The 19,763-nt window shown below is 35.4% G+C and overlaps 1 protein-coding gene across 1 annotated transcript in view; it reads right to left on the bottom strand.

The window, feature by feature from the left end:
* GMCL1 (germ cell-less 1, spermatogenesis associated) overlaps positions 1 to 19,763 on the bottom strand; it is a 38,256-nt gene that overhangs the window by 5,226 nt on the left and 13,267 nt on the right. Inside the window, exons 5-13 of the mRNA XM_047852915.1 lie at positions 18,798 to 18,910; positions 18,085 to 18,150; positions 16,196 to 16,280; positions 13,943 to 14,033; positions 12,710 to 12,847; positions 10,264 to 10,333; positions 6,849 to 6,924; positions 2,125 to 2,270; positions 70 to 157 (exon numbers count right to left, since the gene is read on the bottom strand). Coding sequence (XP_047708871.1) covers positions 70 to 157; positions 2,125 to 2,270; positions 6,849 to 6,924; positions 10,264 to 10,333; positions 12,710 to 12,847; positions 13,943 to 14,033; positions 16,196 to 16,280; positions 18,085 to 18,150; positions 18,798 to 18,910 — 873 coding nt within the window. The remainder of the gene's footprint in view (positions 1 to 69; positions 158 to 2,124; positions 2,271 to 6,848; positions 6,925 to 10,263; positions 10,334 to 12,709; positions 12,848 to 13,942; positions 14,034 to 16,195; positions 16,281 to 18,084; positions 18,151 to 18,797; positions 18,911 to 19,763) is intronic.

Here is a 19,763-nt window from a genome sequence, read left to right as displayed (position 1 = left end):
AAGAATTTTCAAAAGAGGATTCAAAAGACAAATACTATAACCAAACAACAGAAAAGTAATCAGACATACCTGATCTTTCTCAAGTGTAAGTATTTGATAGCCAGTTGTTCTACTACAGATTAGTTTTCCACTACTATCAAAAGAGGCTAAGCGTAATCTAGGATTTAAAAAAAACACAAATAAAAAAATAAACATACGATTTTTTCAGGATTTTAGTTTTAAGTAATCTCTACACCCAGTGTAGGGCTCAAACCCACAACCTCGAGATCAAGAGTTGCATGCCCCACCAACTGAGCCAGCCAGGTGCCCTTAAACATGATTTTTAAAACCACAGATTAATTTTAACAAGCCCTCCCCCTCACTTTAGTATTTACTTTTATCTTCCATATTCTTTTATATGATAAAAGATTTTTAAGTCTTTTCACATTCTAAACTGATCCTCTTTAGATTTATAAGCTTGTGCTATTATACATATCTAAGATAGAAAATAATTTATAAATGTCTTTATTGTAAATATACATAAAATTTACCATTTTAACCATTTTTAAGTGGATAGTTCTCAGCATTAAATACATCCCCAGTGTTTTACAATCATCACTGCCATCCATCTCCAGAACCTTTTCATCTTCCCACCTGAAACTCTGTACCCAGTAAACACGAATTCCCCAATTTCCCTTACCTCAGCCCCTAACAACCACCATTGTACTTGCTCTGTGAACCTGTCTATTCTAGGTACCATGAGTGGAATCATATAACATTTGTTCTTTTGTGACTGGTTTATTTCACTTAACACAAGGTCACCAAGGTTCATGTTGTAGCATGTTTAAGAATTTCCTTCCATTTCAAGGCTGAATAATATTCCATTGTAGGTATGGACAGTATCTACACAGGTATCTGTTGATTGGCACTTTGGTTGCTTCCAACTTTTGGCCATTGTGAATAATGCTGCTATGAAGATGAATGTACCAGGTTCATGATGGATGTATGAAGATGATCTGTCCCAGTGCCTGCTTTTGGGTAAATACCCAGAAGAGAAATTGCTGGTTCATATGGTAATTCTGTTTAATTTTTTGAGGAAATGTCATTTCATTTTCCATAAAAGCATACACCATTTTACATTTCCACTAACAAGGCACAAAGGTTCAATTTCTTCACATCCTCATCAACACTTGTTTTGCTTTGTTTTTGATAACAGCCATCCTAATGGGTCTGGAAGTATCTAATTGTGGCTTTGATTTGTATTTCTCTGATTAGTGATCTTTCAAAAATGAAACAATGCACATTGGCCATCTGTATATATTCTTTGGAGAAATGTTTATGTAAGTCCTGTCCATGTTTGAATGGGGTTGTTTATTTTTTTGTTGTGGAGTTTTAGGAGTTCTCTAGATATTCTGAATATTAACTCCTTATCAGACACATGGTTAACAAATATTTTCTCCCATTTCATGGGTTGCCTTTTTACTCTGGCGACAGTGTCTTTTGATATACAAGAGCTTTTAATTTTGATGCAGTCCAATTTATTTTTTTCTTTTGTGGCCTGTGCTTCAGTGTCATGTTGAAGAAATCAATGCCAAATTCAATGTCAACAAGCTTTCCCCCTATGTTTTCTTCCAAGAGTTTTAGTGTATCTCTTATGTTTAGGTCTTTGATCCATTTTGAGTTAAGGTAAGCATAAATATATGACTTTAAAAAAATCTGTTCATTAAGCTATTTTCCAATTTGTCAGCATCCTCTCCAGAAAGACAGCCAGCTCAACTAGCAAAGTTGGACATTTGAAATCCCATAGGGTGAAGGACAATACCAGGCATGTTTTCCTGGAAAAATACCGTGCTGAATTTCCAGTTTGGACCTTTTATTTGCAAGAACAGCAGCAAGGTAACAGCTTTAAGTCTAGTTATCAATCCCATATCATTCATATTCCAGCCTACTTTTTCTGACATACTAGATCCAGACTTTTTGATTTTGATTATTACTAACACCTCACAGGAATGGAGCTTTATTATTTCCTTGCACATTCATATATATTGTATTACCAAAACTCTACTATTGTTGGTGTAAATTGTCAGGTTTTATTTCATTTTTTCCCCCCTAGAGGAGGAGTGTGGCAGGGAAATTTCATCCTACCGAAATGCTATGCTCCTTCGAGGTTGTAAACTGACAGATCCACTACACGGCTGATTCAGTGTATTACGTTTGAAAATGATGTATCGATTGGTGTAGGTTACAAGCAGGTCAAAGCCGAAGTTAAAACCTGTCCACCGCCAGCAGTACTAAGAAATATAAAAGAGAAAGATTTACTTCAGTTCATCATACTAGCAAGTCACAAATTAGAAGTTCAAAATGTCTTTTTTTTCTCTGCCTCATTCCAAATATTTCTCTCATGGGTCCCTTTCCCTTAAAGCTTACCACACAGAATATATCTGTGAAGATATATAAAGGCTTATCACACAGGCATAGTATATTTCAAAGCCAGAAAAGCAGGCTCTATGGTCATCATTCTTTAAGGGACTTTCCTAATATCACCTCTTCATGATCTGTTTCATTCTCTCTCCACACTGTAATTCTATCATAAGAAATACAGCTTTTTGGGGTGCTTGGGTGGCTCAGTTGGTTAAGTGTTTGACTTTTGGTTTCAGCTCAGGTCATAACCTCACGGTTCATGAGTTTGAGTCCCACATCAGGCTCTGTGCTGATAGTGCAGAGCCTGCTTGGGGTTCTCTCTCTCTCTCTCTCTCTCTCTCTCTCTCTCTCTCTCTCTCTCCTCTCTCTGCCCCTACCCTGCTTGCTATCTCTCTCAAAAATAAATAAACAAAAAATTAAAAAAAGAAAGAAATATGACTTTTCACTGCAACTCTAAGTAGGTATAGCTTAGGGGGCTGGGAGGTTAATGGAGGTAATAAGAACCCATTAAAATCTACCTTTAAAAACACCCTAAATTTCTTAAATATCTAACCAACAGAGTCACGACTGAGTTATTTATTTTTTTAAGTTTATTTAGGAATTTCTGCACCCAACGTGGGGCTTGAACTCATGACCCAGAGATCAAGAGTTGCATGCTCTTCCGACTGAGCCAGCCAGGCACCCCACAACTGAGTTATTTTAAATACCATCATGAGGTTCACAAGTTTGTTTGTTTAATCTATCACCTAATAGTTAATGAGAGACTATGAAGTGATGTGGTATGGTATAGCAAAGGAAAGTTAGGGCTTCAAGTATTTGGTTGACACTCTGAATTACAACATTAATTCAACAGTTCACAGATATTTACATATCCTGTGCCAAGTACTGCTCTAGGCTGAATAGCAGTAAGTTTCTGTCCTGGGAAACGTGTATTTTAATATGTGTATATGTTTGTGTGGAAGGAATTGATGGAATGGAATGGAAGAGAACAAAACAGAATAGACTGTCAGGAGAGAGTGACACAGTAGAGAAGGGGAGCTTGTAGCTGGGGAGCCTACTGGTTCAGACAGGTGGTCAGAGAAAGTCTAAGGTGATACTAGGTGAGCAAGGCCCTGAGTCAACTAAGGAGCAGATCAGTAACTATCTGGGGAAAGAGTGACTTAGGCAAAGAGAACCGCAAGTACAAAGCTCTGGAGATAAAAACATGCTTGACATATCTGAAGAACAGCAAAAAGGGCTATGTGACTAGGGCGATCACTTAGGTAGACAGAAGATGGGGATGAGTTCAGAGAGTCAGCTGGGGGCCAGAAAACGTAGGGCTTAGTAGTCCACAGTAAGGACATGGATTTCTTCTAAGTGCAGTAAGAGGCTCATGGAAAGTTTTGGGGAAGGACGAAACACCATCTAACTTACATTTACAAAAGATGACTTTGGCTGTTGTAAGGATAATAGAACGTAGAAGGGCAAGAGTAAAAACAGGGAGAGCAGTTGTGAGGCTACTACAATAGTTCAGGCAAGAGATAATAGTGGCTTGGACTTGGGTGGTAGTGGCAGACATGCTTAGAATGTATTTCAAAAGTAGAGTCTGGAGGAACTTTTTATGAACACCAGGTGTGGTACTGAAGAGAGAAGAATCCAAAGTTTGGAGCTTGCTTATTCAGTGGATTAACAGAGGGGCCATTTGTGGGTTAGAGAATTACTTGGGAAGGAGAAAGTTTGGGGGTGAAAATCAAAGAGTTCAGCTTGGGACTATTATACTCAAGATGCTATAAGGATTCTGAGAAAGTTGTCAAGTGGGTAGCTGCTATATGAAGTCATCAGCGTAAAGTCATAGGAAGTAGATGAGATCACTTCAGAGTGAGCACAGACAGAGAAGAAGTCCAAGTACTCAGCCTCAAGTCATGCCAACATCTGTTGAGAAAGAGAAGGATGCAGGCGAAGGCTTGAAAGACTTAGAAGGAGCAACCAATGAACTGGGAAGAAAACCAGCAGAACACACTGTCCTGAAAGTCAAATAAGAGAAAAACCCCAAGAGTGAGTGCAGATATGTCATGTTGCCCAGAGCTTTTGGAAAAAGCTTTTAAAACTGCTTATTTGGCAATGTGGAAATAACTGACAACAAACAGCATGGCAGTTTCACTGGAATTTACTGGGATACATGAATTGGAGTGAATTCAAGAGAGCATCAAAAAACAGGAAGTATAGACAAATATGGGCCACATTTTTAAATGAGTTTCTTGCTTAAAAGAGATGCAGAGATATGGAGCGCTGGGGTGGGGTGGGGGGAAAGAATGTGGGGTCAGGGTGTGGTCCCAGATGGGTGGTGGTAGAGTATGTTATATGCTAAGTGAGAATGACGCAGTAGAAGAGAAAAACTGAAAGGTTCTGAATAGGTGAAAAGGGATGGAGTTTGTAATGAGGGGAGGGGATGGATGGTTCATCCATTCTGATAGGAGGAAAAGCATAGCACACAGGTACAACTGCAGGTAGACTGGCAGAACTGTTTGGTAGGTAGATGGATAGGTTCTCTTCCTATTGCTATTATTTTCTGAGTGATGAAAGAAACAAGGTCATCAGATTAAGAATAAGGCAGGTAGCACTGCCCCTTCTGAGAAGGTCTAAGAGGTACTCAAAGAATGGCAGGATAAATTCACTAGGGAAATGAAGATCACCATGCAGCACTAAAGACCTGTTTCAAGTTTACAGTTACAACCATTCAAGTGAAACCTGTGGGGTACGCTGTTTTTCTTTAATCATATTTATCTGTCTGGAAGCAAGAAAGTTAGGATTTAACAAGAATTGGGGTTTAGCCAGCTAAGTTTGACAGAGTAAAAAGGGAAGTTAAGACTATTAGCCAGGAACCAATTTTAAGATGGAACATAAAATGTAAGTAAAGAAAGTAGGGATGCGGTGAGAGGCTAATGGGAAAAAAGGAGTAAGAACAATGTGTTGTACATCCCTGTGGAGTTCAACAATTGCTGGGAGTCCAGGTACTAGAGAGTGTTAGAAAGATAAAAGGAGGTGGAGTCTAAAAATGGTATACTTGAAAAGGTGATTTTGAAGGGGGTGTATTATTTAGTAATGCAAAAACTGAGGATATGCTTCCAGGAAATGGGTGCCTGAGGTAGGGTAGAGCATAAGATCACAGTGGGGAAGATGGTCAAAAATCACCAAGACTGACAACAAGAACAGGGATAAACGCAGATAGCCCAGTGCATGATGGCTATAGTAAGTAGTGAGTAGTGTAGTAGAAAGCGCATGCTTCAAAGGAGCTGTGGTTCAATTAGGCATGAGGGAGGCACAAGGTCTGGAAGAGGCAACAAGGAAGACTAAAGAATAAAGAAGACACCTACCTATTCCCCTTTCATATGCTGTTCACACATCACAATTATGAATGCAAACATAAAATAATTAACTTCTAAAAACAAAAAAGTTAAAATGAGGGAAAATCTGGGAGAAAAATAACTGGTTACCTAAATTAGGCTGAATTATTTTTTTAAACATGTTTTTAATGTTTATTTTTTGAGAGAGAGAGAGATAGCAGATGAGAGAGCAGAAAGAGAGGGAGACACAGAAACCGAAGCAGGCTCCAGGCTCTGAGCTGTCAGCACAGAGCCCAATGCGGGGCTCGAACTCATGGACTGTGAGATCATGACCTGAGCTGCAGTCGGACATTTAACCGACTGAGCCACCCAGGTGCCCCAGGCTGAACGATTTCTCAAGATAACAATTATAATTAGAGTGGGATTTTTAAAAAATGTAGTTCATGTCCTATTAAAATCAATTTAATGAGTCACAGTTAGCTTTTAAAAAAGTTAAATACAAAATAGGATCTTTGGACACAGCAGCAGTAGATACCGTTTCATAATACTTTTGTTTCATTTATAATAAACACTTACATATGGTAATGAAAAAAATGAAAAAATGAAAAAAAAATGAAAAAGTCTAAATGTGGGTAGCAATCAAAGGGTTTGAGTGTCTTTTTTTGTTTGTTTTTATTTTTGTTTAATACAATTTATTGTCAAGTTGCCTAACATACAGTGTATACAGTGTGCTCTTGGTTTTGGGGGTAGATTCCCATGATTCATTCATCGCTTACATACAACACCCAGGGCTCATTGAATGTCACTGATTTAGGGTACTTATACAAAGAATGGACTTTTAAGATTACATAAAAGCTTCCATATAATTTTTTATTTATCGTAATTTCTGGATTGCTGAGGGATTCTCTAGGCCTCTTAGCTGGACACAGAAAGCTCAACATTCTCATGCAGGGCTGAATAATCAATTACCACTGAGCACCTAACTCCTTGCCTAGGAGATCATGGTATAGAAACTGTACCAAAAAGCTCTGAGGTATGGCAGATGTCATGATTGTTACTGAAAGTGTATTTTGCACTAATAGCACAATTTTCATGAAAATATTAAGAGTCTTAGCCCATGCTTACCTCGCCATCTTTGGCAAGCTTTCTACCACACCTCATGCTATTTCCCTCTAGTTCTTCTTTATTGATTTCTTGAGGCCTAGAAATACACATAAGATGTGAAATCTCACAAAAATAGGCAATAGTTTAAATAAAGAATAAGATTAAAATAAGAGAAAAACTTGCTAACAGATATAAAAATACCTTTTTGTGGTATAAAATTAGAATATACTGATTAAATTTAGTCCATTGCCTTTGCTAAATAAAAAAAAAAAAATTAGACTTTAATGTTTCATTTATTGCCCTGACTTCTAGAATACTTTTATTAGGGCTCAGCTAAACCAGAGAAGGTGGGGGTGGGGTGGGGTGGGGAATCTATAAGAAATTGTGCTCATCAAGAAAATAAAACACTTAAAAGTCTAACTATTAAGCAAAATAAGTTAAAATCTATTATTTAAGATGTGACTTGGTATTAACTACCACTGGACATTACTGTTTCACATCCAAGCCATCTTTTATGCAGTATAACCATGCAAATTCAGTATTTAATATTAACAGCTGTAGAATTTTATCAATTGATCTTTACTTGGTTCCCTACTTTAAAAACCTTAATCAACTAAGAGAAACTTGGTATTTCAAGTTATGATAAGAAAAGGCCATTATTATTAGCTTGGAGTTCCAAATGATAAAAGTAATACAATATATTCATCATAGGCAACATTTATTAAGTGCTTAGAAACTTCATCAAATTAAAATACTGAAACAAATACATAAAAAATAAATGTAAAAAAAAAACTAATAAAACACATCCTCAACACCCAAGAGTTCAGTCTAGTAGAGAACTAAAGACATAAGTAATAATTACAATAATGCGGAGAGAGTTGTGATGTTAGGAGCATGAAGAAAGCACAGATTTACTGTCTGGGATTAGAGGGGAGATCTTCACAGAGAAGAGTTTGTTGGCATAGAGATCAGAAGTGGATTCTATGCAGGGGAAGGGTATCCAGGTAGAAGGAATAGTAGGTAAAAAGAATGTGGAGCATAAAAGAATACCAAATGTATGAACCAGAGCCTAAGACGAGCATGAGAGGAAACGAAGTAAAAGATATTTGGGTTATTTTTATATTTTATGAGGAAAAATTTCAAACAAAAAGATAAATAAAATAGTATAATGAGCCACATTTTCTCACCATCTAGCTTCAGTACTCTTGTTTCAATTTTACTCCAAGCCCACTATTCCCCACATCCCTCCTGACTGATCATTTTGAGGCTAACCCTCCAGACATCACATCCTTTAATCTGTAAATAGTTCAGAATGTATTTTTTTTCAAATGTTTATTTTTGAGAGAGAGAGAGAGAAAGAGAGAGAGAACAAACGCGCCGGGGAAGGGCAGAGAGAGAGGGAGACATAGAATCCGAAGCAGGCTCCAAGCTCAGCTGTTAGCACACAGCCCTATGGAAGGCCTGAACCCACAAACTGTAAGCTCATGACCTGAGCTGAAGCTGTGGGCTTAACCCACTGAGCTACCGAGGCGCCCCTCAGAATGTATTTCTTAAAGATGGGGACTTTTAAAATACGTTAACATAATATATATCACACACAAAGAATAACAATTGTCCCTGTCATCAAATCTCTGGACATATTTAAGCAGGGAAGTGACACAATTGTATTTCTGCTTCAGAAAGATAACCTGTTGGAAATGTGGAAGAGTATGGAAGAGGAGAACCCTGGAGATAGACTTTATTAGATTAGAACCTAACATCCAGAAAATACACTGTCTTCCTCACGTTAGTAGCCCTGCAGCAGTGAGCAGATGCTCTGTATCTGTGAAACAGAGCAAATCATTGGGTTACTACAATCATACATACACTTCTGAGGGGAGGAAACCCACTTTTTTCAGCTCAGTCTCTTAGGTCAGACTCTATGTTGAACTCAGTAAAGATACAGATGAGGAAAATCTTGAAAAATAAGAACACTCAACATTTCAAAACTGGATACAAAAGAAGTAGGATGATTTTGAAAATACTTCTTACATTATAAAATGCTTTGAATCTGAATTCCATTAAATAGTTAACTTCCTTTTTTTGTTATTTCTATTTCAACAATCTGACTTTATTTGTGCAGGATAAGTATGCTGTGACTATATATGGAGAAAGATGGAATATAAATTATAAATAAAATAGAAACTAAGAGTCCTGGATAACAACCTCATAATCATTACCATGAGTTTGTATAACACTTTCATATACTCACTGTTTGAATATAAACATAACTAGGTCATATATTTTAGAAAGTTTTTTGGTGTATAAAAATTAGCTAAAACAGGGGCACCTGGGTGGCTCAGTTGGTTGAGCGTCAGACCCTTGATTTTGGCTCAGGTCATGATCTCATGGTTTGTGGGTTCGAGTCCTGCACAGGGCTCTGCACTGACAGTAAAGGGCCTGCTTGGGATTCTCTCTCCCTCTCTCTGCCCCTCCCCTGCTCTAGTTATCTCTCTCTCTCAAAAATAAATAAATAAATAAACATTAAAAAAAAATGTTTTAAAAGAAGTCAGGAGCAAAAAAGGTCAGACTTTTTTTTTTTTAACGTTTATTTATTTTTGGGAAAGAGAGAGAGAGAGAAAGCACGAGTGGGAGAGGGCCAGAAAGCAGACAGAGGATCTGAAGCAGGCTCCGTGCAATGAGCACACAGCAGTGGAGCTCGAATGACTTGAGCCAAAATTCAGAGTTGGTCGCTTAACCAACTGAGCCACTCAGCCACCCCAAAAGGCCAAACTTAAAGCCTCTTCCATATACACTCATGGATGGATTGTCTCCTCACACAGCCTACACCAGAGAGCTAGTATAAAGATCAAATAATAAATGTGGAAGTACTTCTGTGAACTGCAAAGCACATTCAAAGAACAGATAATCTGCTTTCCCTTAAAATGAAGAAAACAGAAATATTTTGTGTGTCATATGCTTTTGGGGTTACAGTCACAGAGGCCTTGTAACTGGATTATGTTAATTCATTTCAGACTCAAAGGTCTTCAAAAACACCTATTAGTTAATAAAAATTAATCAGAATTTCCCACTACCACAAAATAAGGAAATTAGCTTTACCTATTATATAAATATGAAAATCATGCTTTGTGAAAGCATTATTCTAAGCAATATTTAAGTATGTTGAAAGAAAATCATAACACTAGGTGAAACAAAGTATATGGATTATTCAATTTTTACAAATATAGCAAATGACTATTCAAACATTCCATTAATTGATCAGAAAGATATTAAGAATATGGATAATGTTATAGAAATGTAAGAATAAAAGTTGATTAATAATGTTTTCTCTACTTTAACACCTCTTGATTTTTCAATACAATAAATGCATTTAAAAGTTCATAGCAGAAGTTTCTTTTTTTTTTTAATGAACAATGATATCATCTAATATACTTACCCCACCTCACTGTCTTGTTCTGCCCGAAGCATAGCAAGCCACTGCTGTTTGTACACAGAAGACAGCCATTCTAAGATACAAAAATAAACAAAGATAAAAGAAGAATGGTAAATGTGGAAGAACATAAAGCATTTAAAAATTTTAAGAAGTTGATAAAAGTGTTACCACTTCTAAAGTCAAGTTTAAAATAGAAAGCAATAAAGCTGGCAGTTTATATTCTACAAATATGCTACAACAATATGGCTTAATGATTTTTAGAGTGGTAAATGTTATTTTGCTTTGCTTTAAGATGGACTTTGCTTAGATTACATGCATTTAAATTAGAATTTAAATCTTTAGTAGATTTAAAGTAGATTAAAGAAAGTAGATTCTTGCATTTAATAGTTTCTTTTTCATAGCTCATATTAATTTTTATGAGAAACATATCCAAAGTAGTATTTTGTTTTTATGTAACTTTTAATAGAAGAAAGCTGAATATTAAATTGTATCTTTATTAAATTACCTAAAAATAATTGCTAATTAATGGGAGAGAAACCATCTCTGAATTATCAGATCAATCATGCAGTCAAAAATAATTTTGGCATATCAGATTTAGGTAGCTCATTAAAAAGACATTTTAAGTTATTATAAATGGAATAAAAGTTATATTTTTCCTTTAACGAGCATACAATTTTTTTCCGTGAGTCTTGGTAAACTGAAATTTTATTTTAAAAAATTTACTAAAGGGGCGTCTGGGTGACTCAGTCAGTTAAGCCCCTGACTCCTGATGGCAGCTCAGGTCATATCACAGCTCGTGGGTTTAAGCTCCGCATCAGGCTCCATGCTGAATGTGGAGCCTGCTTGGGATTCTCTCTTTCTCTGCCTCTCTCAAAAGAAATAAATAAACAACAACAAAAAAAACTTAAAAAAATTTGTTAAAAATATAGGTAGAATTGGCTTAGTACCATATTTGGTTTTCTGTTCTTATTTAATCCCAACCAAATGAATGGTTTTTCTACTTTTTTAAGTTAAACGATTTCTCAATCTCTACATGAAGGAAGAAGGCAAACCCTAGCGTGATTAAAATCTGGATTTTCACTTCCTAAATCTCTACTCAAAAAAGGTATCCAGACGATTTGCACTGAATTATTGGTATCTCTCTTTAAACCTCTCTAGAAAACAAACTTTGAATGTTTCTCTCAAAATATCCTTGCTATTATGCAGAAAACTGCTAAATATCTAGGCTACAGATCATTTGTCTTCAGTAGGTAAAGACTAGAAGTAAAGTTTATGTGAGTCAGTATACACATATACATACTCTGTATCTTGCTGGAATGCATTCTGATTTTTAAATTCTTTTCTAATGTATTTTATAAAAAAAAGAAGAGTTGATCCTTTCTCATTAAAATAGATTTCTCAACTCACTAATGGTTATGCCTATAGTTTAAAATGCATTGATCTAGAGAAACAATATGTTTTTCATGATCCATTTATAAAATTGGAATGAAAGGGTTATACATATATATTCTCAAATATCATGTAAGATATAGCCCATGAAAATGTCTTAAAATTTAATTTTAGGGGTGGCTGCTCAGTCGGTTAAGCATCCAACTTTGGCTTAGGTCATGATCTCATGGTTCATGAGTTCAAGCCCCACGTTGGGCTCTGTGCTGACAGCTCAGAGCCTGGAACCTGCTTCGGATTCTGTGTCTCCCTCTCTCTCTGCCCCTCCCCCTGGACTGCACTGTGTGTGTGTGTGTGTGTGTGTGTGTGTGTGTGTGTGTGTGTCTCAAAAATAAACATTACAAAATTTTTTAAATTTAATTTTAAAATTTAAGATTCTCACAACCTTTGAATAATCTCCTTTAGAACTAAAAGCACTTCAACAAGTTAAAAAAATGGGTACATAGTTTTGTCTCCCTTTTCTTGCCTTAATCTAAATGAGTAAAAAGCTGAACTGGAAATCTTTCTAGTCACTGGTAGTTCATCCAGCAGCCCAAAAGGAAGTCCACAGAACACGGTTCAAATGCAATGTTGAGAAAAAAGAATCCCTGCTAAAGTGAGTTTGAGAAATATGGGATGAAAGTAAATAAAACAGGTTCATCATTATATTGTCATTTTTTTTAAGTTTATTTATTTTGAGAGAGAGAGATGAGAGAGAGAGAGAGAGAGAGAGAGAGAGACAGACAGACAGACAGACAGCAGGAGTGGGGAAAGGGGCAGAGAAAGAGGAAGAGAGAGAGAATCCCAAGCAGGCTCTGCCCTGCCAGCATGGAGCCCAATGAGGGGCTAGAACTCAGGAACCGTGAGACCAAGACCTGAACCAAAATCGAGAGTTGGACACTTAACCTACTGAACCACCCAGGCACCCTGATAATTTCTATTTATTATTCTTTTCAATGACATAGAGTACGATTACAATCAGAAAGATGTCACTTAAAATCATAATTCCATCATGTTCTCTTACCTGAAGGTACTAGAGAATCTTGTTCAACAATTCTTGCAGAGGCCAAATCACTGATAATATACTGTAACCTTAAATGCCTGAATACTGACACAAATGGTTTTCCCTGCTCAGTTTCCAGGAAGGCCATACCTTCAAAATCTACAAAAAACAATTTAAATAGGCATTCTTTTAAAATCTATTTATTTTATCCTTAAATGTTTTTAATACACACACACACATCTATTAGAAAATAAATAAGCTAGTTTTCAAAGATTATATAAACTTGAGGTGTATGGATAAAAACGTAGGGAGATTTAGGAAGTAGCTCCAGGAAATTAACTTTGGTCCCAAGTGACCCTTGGACTGAGATTTCAGTTGTGCACCTTATTTCTGGGATTTGGAGCTTACAGTGCAGCAAGGTGGGAAAGAAGGCTGGAGAATAGTAGTTTGGGTTATGGTATCTCTCCAGAATCCCCTCTCCTAGGGACTGAGCACTCCACTGGAACTCCAGAGCTCAAATGCCAACCTGAAGGGTCTTCATAAGATACACAGGACATGGATTTGTCTCTTGGGATTCATCTAATTTATGCTTTAGCTATATGAGATGAACACCATTAGTTAACACATTCACCCTCTTCAAACTAGAAAATAATATACAAAGACACTGCAGCCACTGATTTGCAACACATGGGTAGTGTTTATTATTAAAGGAATTCACATTTATGAAGTACATGAATTTTTTTCCTTTAGGGAGAATTTAAGGATATTTCTAGAAAAATAGTTACTCTCAGTTGCATTCCAATGTGCTTTCATGAGTGCAAAGGAAAGGTCTAGAGTTACTACTATCAAACAGGAACTTGTGCATAAGCTCTAGCCTGTTTTCTACTAAACAAGATATATGCATGGGAGCATACTCAGTCCTGCTGCTATTTAGGATAGGAGAAAAAAGTTGAGAATTGCTACTGTAAACTAATCACAAGACATGTTGGTGATAAAATGGGAAAAATAATAGTTTGGGGGATCAAACTATGGTGGTAGTTCAAGGAGTAATAATTCAGTTAATATTTGGCAAAGCATTTTTCTTATCCAGCTTTATTCTCTCAGTGTAAATTAGGGGCTGAATTAGATAACTGCTTAAAGTCCTCTCCAGACCTAAAATTCTCTAGGTCTACAAATAAGTTAGGACATGATTTTAATAAATTTCAACTTAAAAAGGCCCCTAAAAAAAGTTCTAAATAAAGTTTTCAGGCATACCTTTTCTCCTCTTAGAAAACCAGACATCTGTTTCAGTCAAAAGCTGTTTTAAAGATCCATTCCATGAAGGCACAAGTTGAAGGAACATCCACTAGGTTGAAAAAGTAAATTTAAGAAAAAAATTACAAGATTTCACCAGGTTATGATTTTTTATTCAAACTGCTTCCACCTTAAAAAATAATATCTAAAAAGTTTAATTTCCAGTACATGCAATTGACAGAAGTAGAACTATCATGACACACTTACAAGCTTTAAATTCATCATGGCATTAATCATGGTCCAATGATTAATGATTGAACTGAAAGTGTGTGAGAAGGAATAAACTAATTCCTGAAAAGTATTTAAGGCATCAAACAGTACACTCATACAATCCAAAGGTTTAATACACATATTACATTAGTAATTTTACACTAATTTATTCTACTAATTAACTAAATTTTGCTAAATATTGTATAAGATTATAAAAATAAATTAAACAAGGGAAGAAAGAGTTTCTTATTGTCTCATTATTGTCTTCTTACTCTTGAGACAGTATGCAGAGTAGTTAGGAGCATGGACTTTTAAATCCTGGACCTGCCAATCAACAGCTGGGCCAATTACCCAATTTCTCTGGGTCTTAATTTCTTCATTTGTAAAATGAGCATGAAACTTCATAGAGCACTAAAAGAATTTGTTACACAAAACAAGTGTAACATGTTTTGAATAGTGCCTGGCACATAGTAAGCACTTATCACTACTGGCATAAAAGCAATTACAACAGGAAACAATGAATCCTACCAGTGGCTCAGAGATAGATATGGGCTGTCTACTCTTTCTTTAATGATTGCATAACTTAGTTACTACACTTCCTTGAAAAAACAAAACAAAACAAAACAGTAACAGAATCTTATTCCTACCGCAAAACCAAACAATTGCCATGATACAACTTAGACAGTGTCTCATTCCCAGATTTCAAAGCTGTGTTAAATGCAGACTTTGCTGCTGGGGACAAAGGGTTAAAGGCAAAATTATTAAGTGGGAAAAGCAGTAAGAGTAGGACTCACAAAACTTGGGTTCTGCCTCAAGTCTGCCACTTAAAAGCTATAAGAATTCTAAGTCTTATCATCTATAGAACAAGAAATGATAGCCAATTTGTCTCTTCAGAGTTGTGAAAATAAAACATTAAAAATGTTAAAACTTTTCAAAAGTATGAAGTGAAACATATACCTGAAGTGCAAATAAGGTCTTCAAGGAATGTCGACATTTTTTTTCCTTTAAGTTTATTTATTTATTTTGAGAGAGAGAGAGACAGCGTGAAGCAGGAGAGGGGCAGGGAGCGAGGGTGAGAGAGGATTCCAAGCAGGCCCCGCACTGTCCGCACAGAGCCTGATGCAGGGCTGGAACCCATGAACCATGAGATCATGACCTGAGCAGAAATCAAGAGTCGGATGCTTAACCGACTGAGCTACCCAGGTGTCCCAGAATGTTAACATTTTCTAGAAAAAGTGTGAAAATTTCCTCATAAAGTCATTAATTCAACTAAAGCTCAACTTTGAAAACATTTCTGAAAACCATATAAAATATTTAACATTTGTATGTAAATAATAATAACATGTTTGTTGTTGAAAAGAATCTGGGAAAAAAAAACAACCACATTCCTAGGATAGAAAAGTATGTGAAACCAAATAAAGGAACAGGATGGGAGCTCTCATGGCCCACCACTTGTTCTCAAGTGCAGACCCCAACAGGAAGAGAGGTATCTTGCATTCCCAACCGGAAGAGGCCTACTTTACTAGTCTAGCAAGAGAAAGAATTTTTCCCAGTTTAGCTATAAGATCAGCCAACAAGAAAATACCACAACTCAGACAACAAGGAACTCACTTTCCTCCAACCAACTTTCATTCAAAGCAGCCCCTCCCGACTTCCTCCTTTTCTCTACAAAGTAATGTTCCTTTCCTTTGAGATCTGGACTTGCTTATGGTTTGCCACAGCTTACATGTCCCAAATTGCAATTCCTCTGCTATTCACAAATAAATCCATTTTGTTGGTAAAATAACTGGCTCTACTTTTAAAGTTGACAAGTATAAAGAATGCAATTAATATCACTCGGGATAGCAAATCTCTAAACAAAGGCTTTTTAATATTTTGGCATATTTCCTTTTACTTTTCTTACTTTTACACTATTCCTTTATCAATGGACACTAGCTGCTTCCAGCTTTTCACTATTATAAGTAATGCTGAGGCGATACCCTTACATACATATTATGCCAATACCTTTTTAAGAGCTGTGTAAACATCCATCTCCACTTGCATCACAAATAAGTTAGATGAACCAATGAGCTGTTTCATGACATTTATACTAGAAAAGATAAAATAGAAGTAGTGAGTTTTCCTCATGCACAGGCTAAACCACCCTGGTAGAATTAAAAAATTTAAGTCTTTCTTATGAAAAACAAATGTGGAATTTAAAATTACCTCAGTCTTTTTGCTCAAGACAAAGAATCTTAGAAATAACCTATCTGAACACTTTTAATTCAGATAGTATACTATGAAAGGTCTTTCTTTGAATTCATAGGAAAACAAAGAGCACTGATCTGCTAGTAATCAAAGTTAAAACAAGGACTCAATAAGATAACTTTTATCTATTTATAAATATTTATTTATTTTGATAAAGAGTGAGCATGAGCGGGGGAGGGGCAAGAGAGAGAGAGGGAGAGAGAATCCCAAACAGGTTCCACTGTCAGCGCAGAGCCCACACAGGGCTCGATCTTACAAACTGTGAGATGATGGCCTCAACTGAAATCAAGAGTCAGATGCTTAAACGACTGAGCCACCCAGGTGGCCCTCAAGAAGGTAACTTTTAGTATGCTCTGATAAAGTGGCAGTGTTCCTCTTTTGCCTTTCCTACTCATTCATTGGTTAAAAAAAAAAAATGTCAAATTTCAGTGAATCATCTACATCTTCAAAATAACCTTTACCATTGAGGCTTAAGAGAACTGCTTAATCATAAATTATGTGTTTATTACTATTAAAGACAGTAAGATCAAGAAGTATATATTAGTTTAAACTTAGATTGAGTGGAAATGATATCACCAGTAGCTTTTTTCCCCCTTCCTTTAAGCCATAAAAAGCCAGAAGAACATCTAGGATTTTAGGAAGACCACTATAATTTATCTTCTTTTTGAAAAAGCTCAATGAGAAATTATAAAAGAGAAAAATGATTTCTAATGATTTCCAAACCAAATATAATGTAGAACTTCATTTATACCTTGATAGCACTAGGAAATGATTTTTTTTTTTTTTTCTGTATAGAATAATGCTTCTCAAACTTTTCTGCCAAAGGACCTCTTAAAGGCAGAGGAAAGGAATGGATCCAAGAATCCAGGAGACGGTCTAGCCATAAAAATAACATTTCTACTACTTCTTGTATTTCATCTTTAAGGTTCAAAGAAACTTGAATTCTCTATATTCCAGAATTCTCTATATTCCATACTGTATTTAAACATAAAAAATGTTTATCTTTTTCCCCACCCACGCCTGACAAAAAATAAATAAATAAAAAATTAGTAAAATTGACATCACAGGAATGATCCCTTTAAGGGCAGAGACCATGACATAATCACCTCTGCATCCTTCACAGCCCCTGACAGAGTACTGTTATATACAGTGGACATTCAGGAAGTGTTTATGGAAGGAAGGAAGGAAGGAAGGAAGGAAGGAAGGAAGGAAGGAAAGACAAGCAAAGGTAATTCAAAAGGCAAACCTGATTATGAATTTAATTTCATTAGGCTTCGCAAAAAGTTTAAAACAACTTCCTCAAACTTACTTTTACAATGAATGGTAAAGATAATTTTTAAAATAAAACTTGTACATTCTCTAAGAGCCCAGCAAAAATGAAGTAACACTTGAGATTTCTTCTATGGTTTTATAGTAGCAGTGAATTTTTCTATAGAAATTAGCTCAAATACTAGACATAATATATGTTATTTATGACAAAGAAATTTTGAAGCATTTCTTTAGTTCATAGATACAGTCAAGATACCTTTCATTAAATTGTTGACTTTTTCATAAGGAATATGTTTTTGTATGAAACAAATAAACACTTTAACAAATAAATATTACTTTAGGATAATTAATTGCAAAGTTATTTAAAATTAAAATACCTGAGTTCCTTAAAAAGTTCAACATTCTGGTGAGTCATCAAATTGTTCAGGAGCCATTCAAGGCACCTGAAATTAAAAACATGGAATTATTTATCACATGATACATAAATATGCATTTATGACTTACTTAGTAGGACTTACAGTTAAAATAAAAACAGAATATTAGTCTTGCTAGAACATGCTCAAAGTTTTAAATTTAACAACTGAAAATTTAGTATTATTTTTGTCAGCAGTTATTAAGGAAATATTTCTTTTATATTAATAAGAGCATTTCTAATTAAGAAAACCTCATTTCAAGTTCGTGTTAAATCATTAAGGAAGGGGCTTACAAACTTCTATTACCTTCTTTATAATTTGAAAACAGGTCCTGCAATTCTCAAGAGTTAAAAACATTGCCAGTAACTGTACTGATACAATGTCTATGATGCCTACTACTTAAAAAAATTAATAGAAAATTCCCTGTAAAGAATGGCCATAGTTTTTATAAGCCACATATAAACACGTATAACCCACTCATGGTCACTTACAAAGACAACACTTTCAAGGAATTTACTAATTCATCCAAATGTAAAAAGGGACTTTTTAGAACAAAATTCTAGTCCCCTATCTTTTCTTCCCCCGTTTCTTTCTTATAGCTATACATTCTCTTAACAAACCAAAGCAGCCAAATTCCAAAAAGTGGGATGGGAGGAAAAATTAAAAAGGTAACTCACTTTTTCTTTACAGAATCTAATCCATAGGTCCCTGCTGATGTGTAATAGCCACATACAGTTTTCACATTAATTGTTTCCTTCATTGTCTCACCACACTGCTGTATTAAACCATCCTGTAAATATAAATAAGCACTGGAAAGGCCCATCTCACATGGGAAAAATTAGTTCTGAATATGTGCTTTTACATATTAAAAAGTAAAAAAAAAAAAAAAAAAAAAAAAAAAAGGAAGAAAGAAGGAAAGAAAGAAAACTCATTAAGTTCAGCAAGCCTAAATTTTTAAGTCCAGTAAAAATACTGAAAAAAAAAAAAAATCCAGCAAGTATTCAACTGAATACTTGGAATTAAAAACGGAAGGGGGCGAGGGGTAAAAGCAGTAAGGTAGTAATGTAGAGATGAATATTGCTTTTCTCTTTCTTTTCTATTCTTCCACACTCTGGGACCTTTGCAAATTTAAGCGGCATTCTGTCTGTTTTGCCTGTTCTTTTTAAATTAAGATCTCTTAACATATTCAGTTGACTATGTGATGGAGCTAGGCAAGTAAACAGTGTGAATCATCATAAAGTGTTTATTAAAGTATAAAACACTCATCAATTTCTAAGAGATGCACCTAAAACACATTATTTTAAACTTACACTGCAATATTAATCTAAAATGTTTATATGTAAGATTTCAAATGAACTTTATTCAATATATGGGAAGAATGTCACTTTTTACTTAAATTTCTGAAATATATTCATCATGCAAGTATATTATTAAATTAGTTAGTTAAGTCATAAAGGTAATGCAGAAAATGGGATTTAGGACAAAACCAAAAGGACTAAAGTTAGAAAACAAAGTGTACTTGTTGGAAGTAAGTATTGAAAGGATCACAACATTTTAAAAACCAAATGATCTCAGCCAAGTATACTGAGCAAGCTATTAACTAATACTTCAAATAAATCAGTATACAAATGTCACATAAAAAG

The sequence above is a fragment of the Prionailurus viverrinus genome, chromosome A3 (assembly GCF_022837055.1).
Source record: "Prionailurus viverrinus isolate Anna chromosome A3, UM_Priviv_1.0, whole genome shotgun sequence".
In the NCBI taxonomy this organism is placed as follows: Eukaryota; Metazoa; Chordata; class Mammalia; order Carnivora; family Felidae; genus Prionailurus; species Prionailurus viverrinus.
Note: the sequence above shows the minus strand (reverse complement) of the source record. Positions and strands in the feature narration are given on the sequence as shown.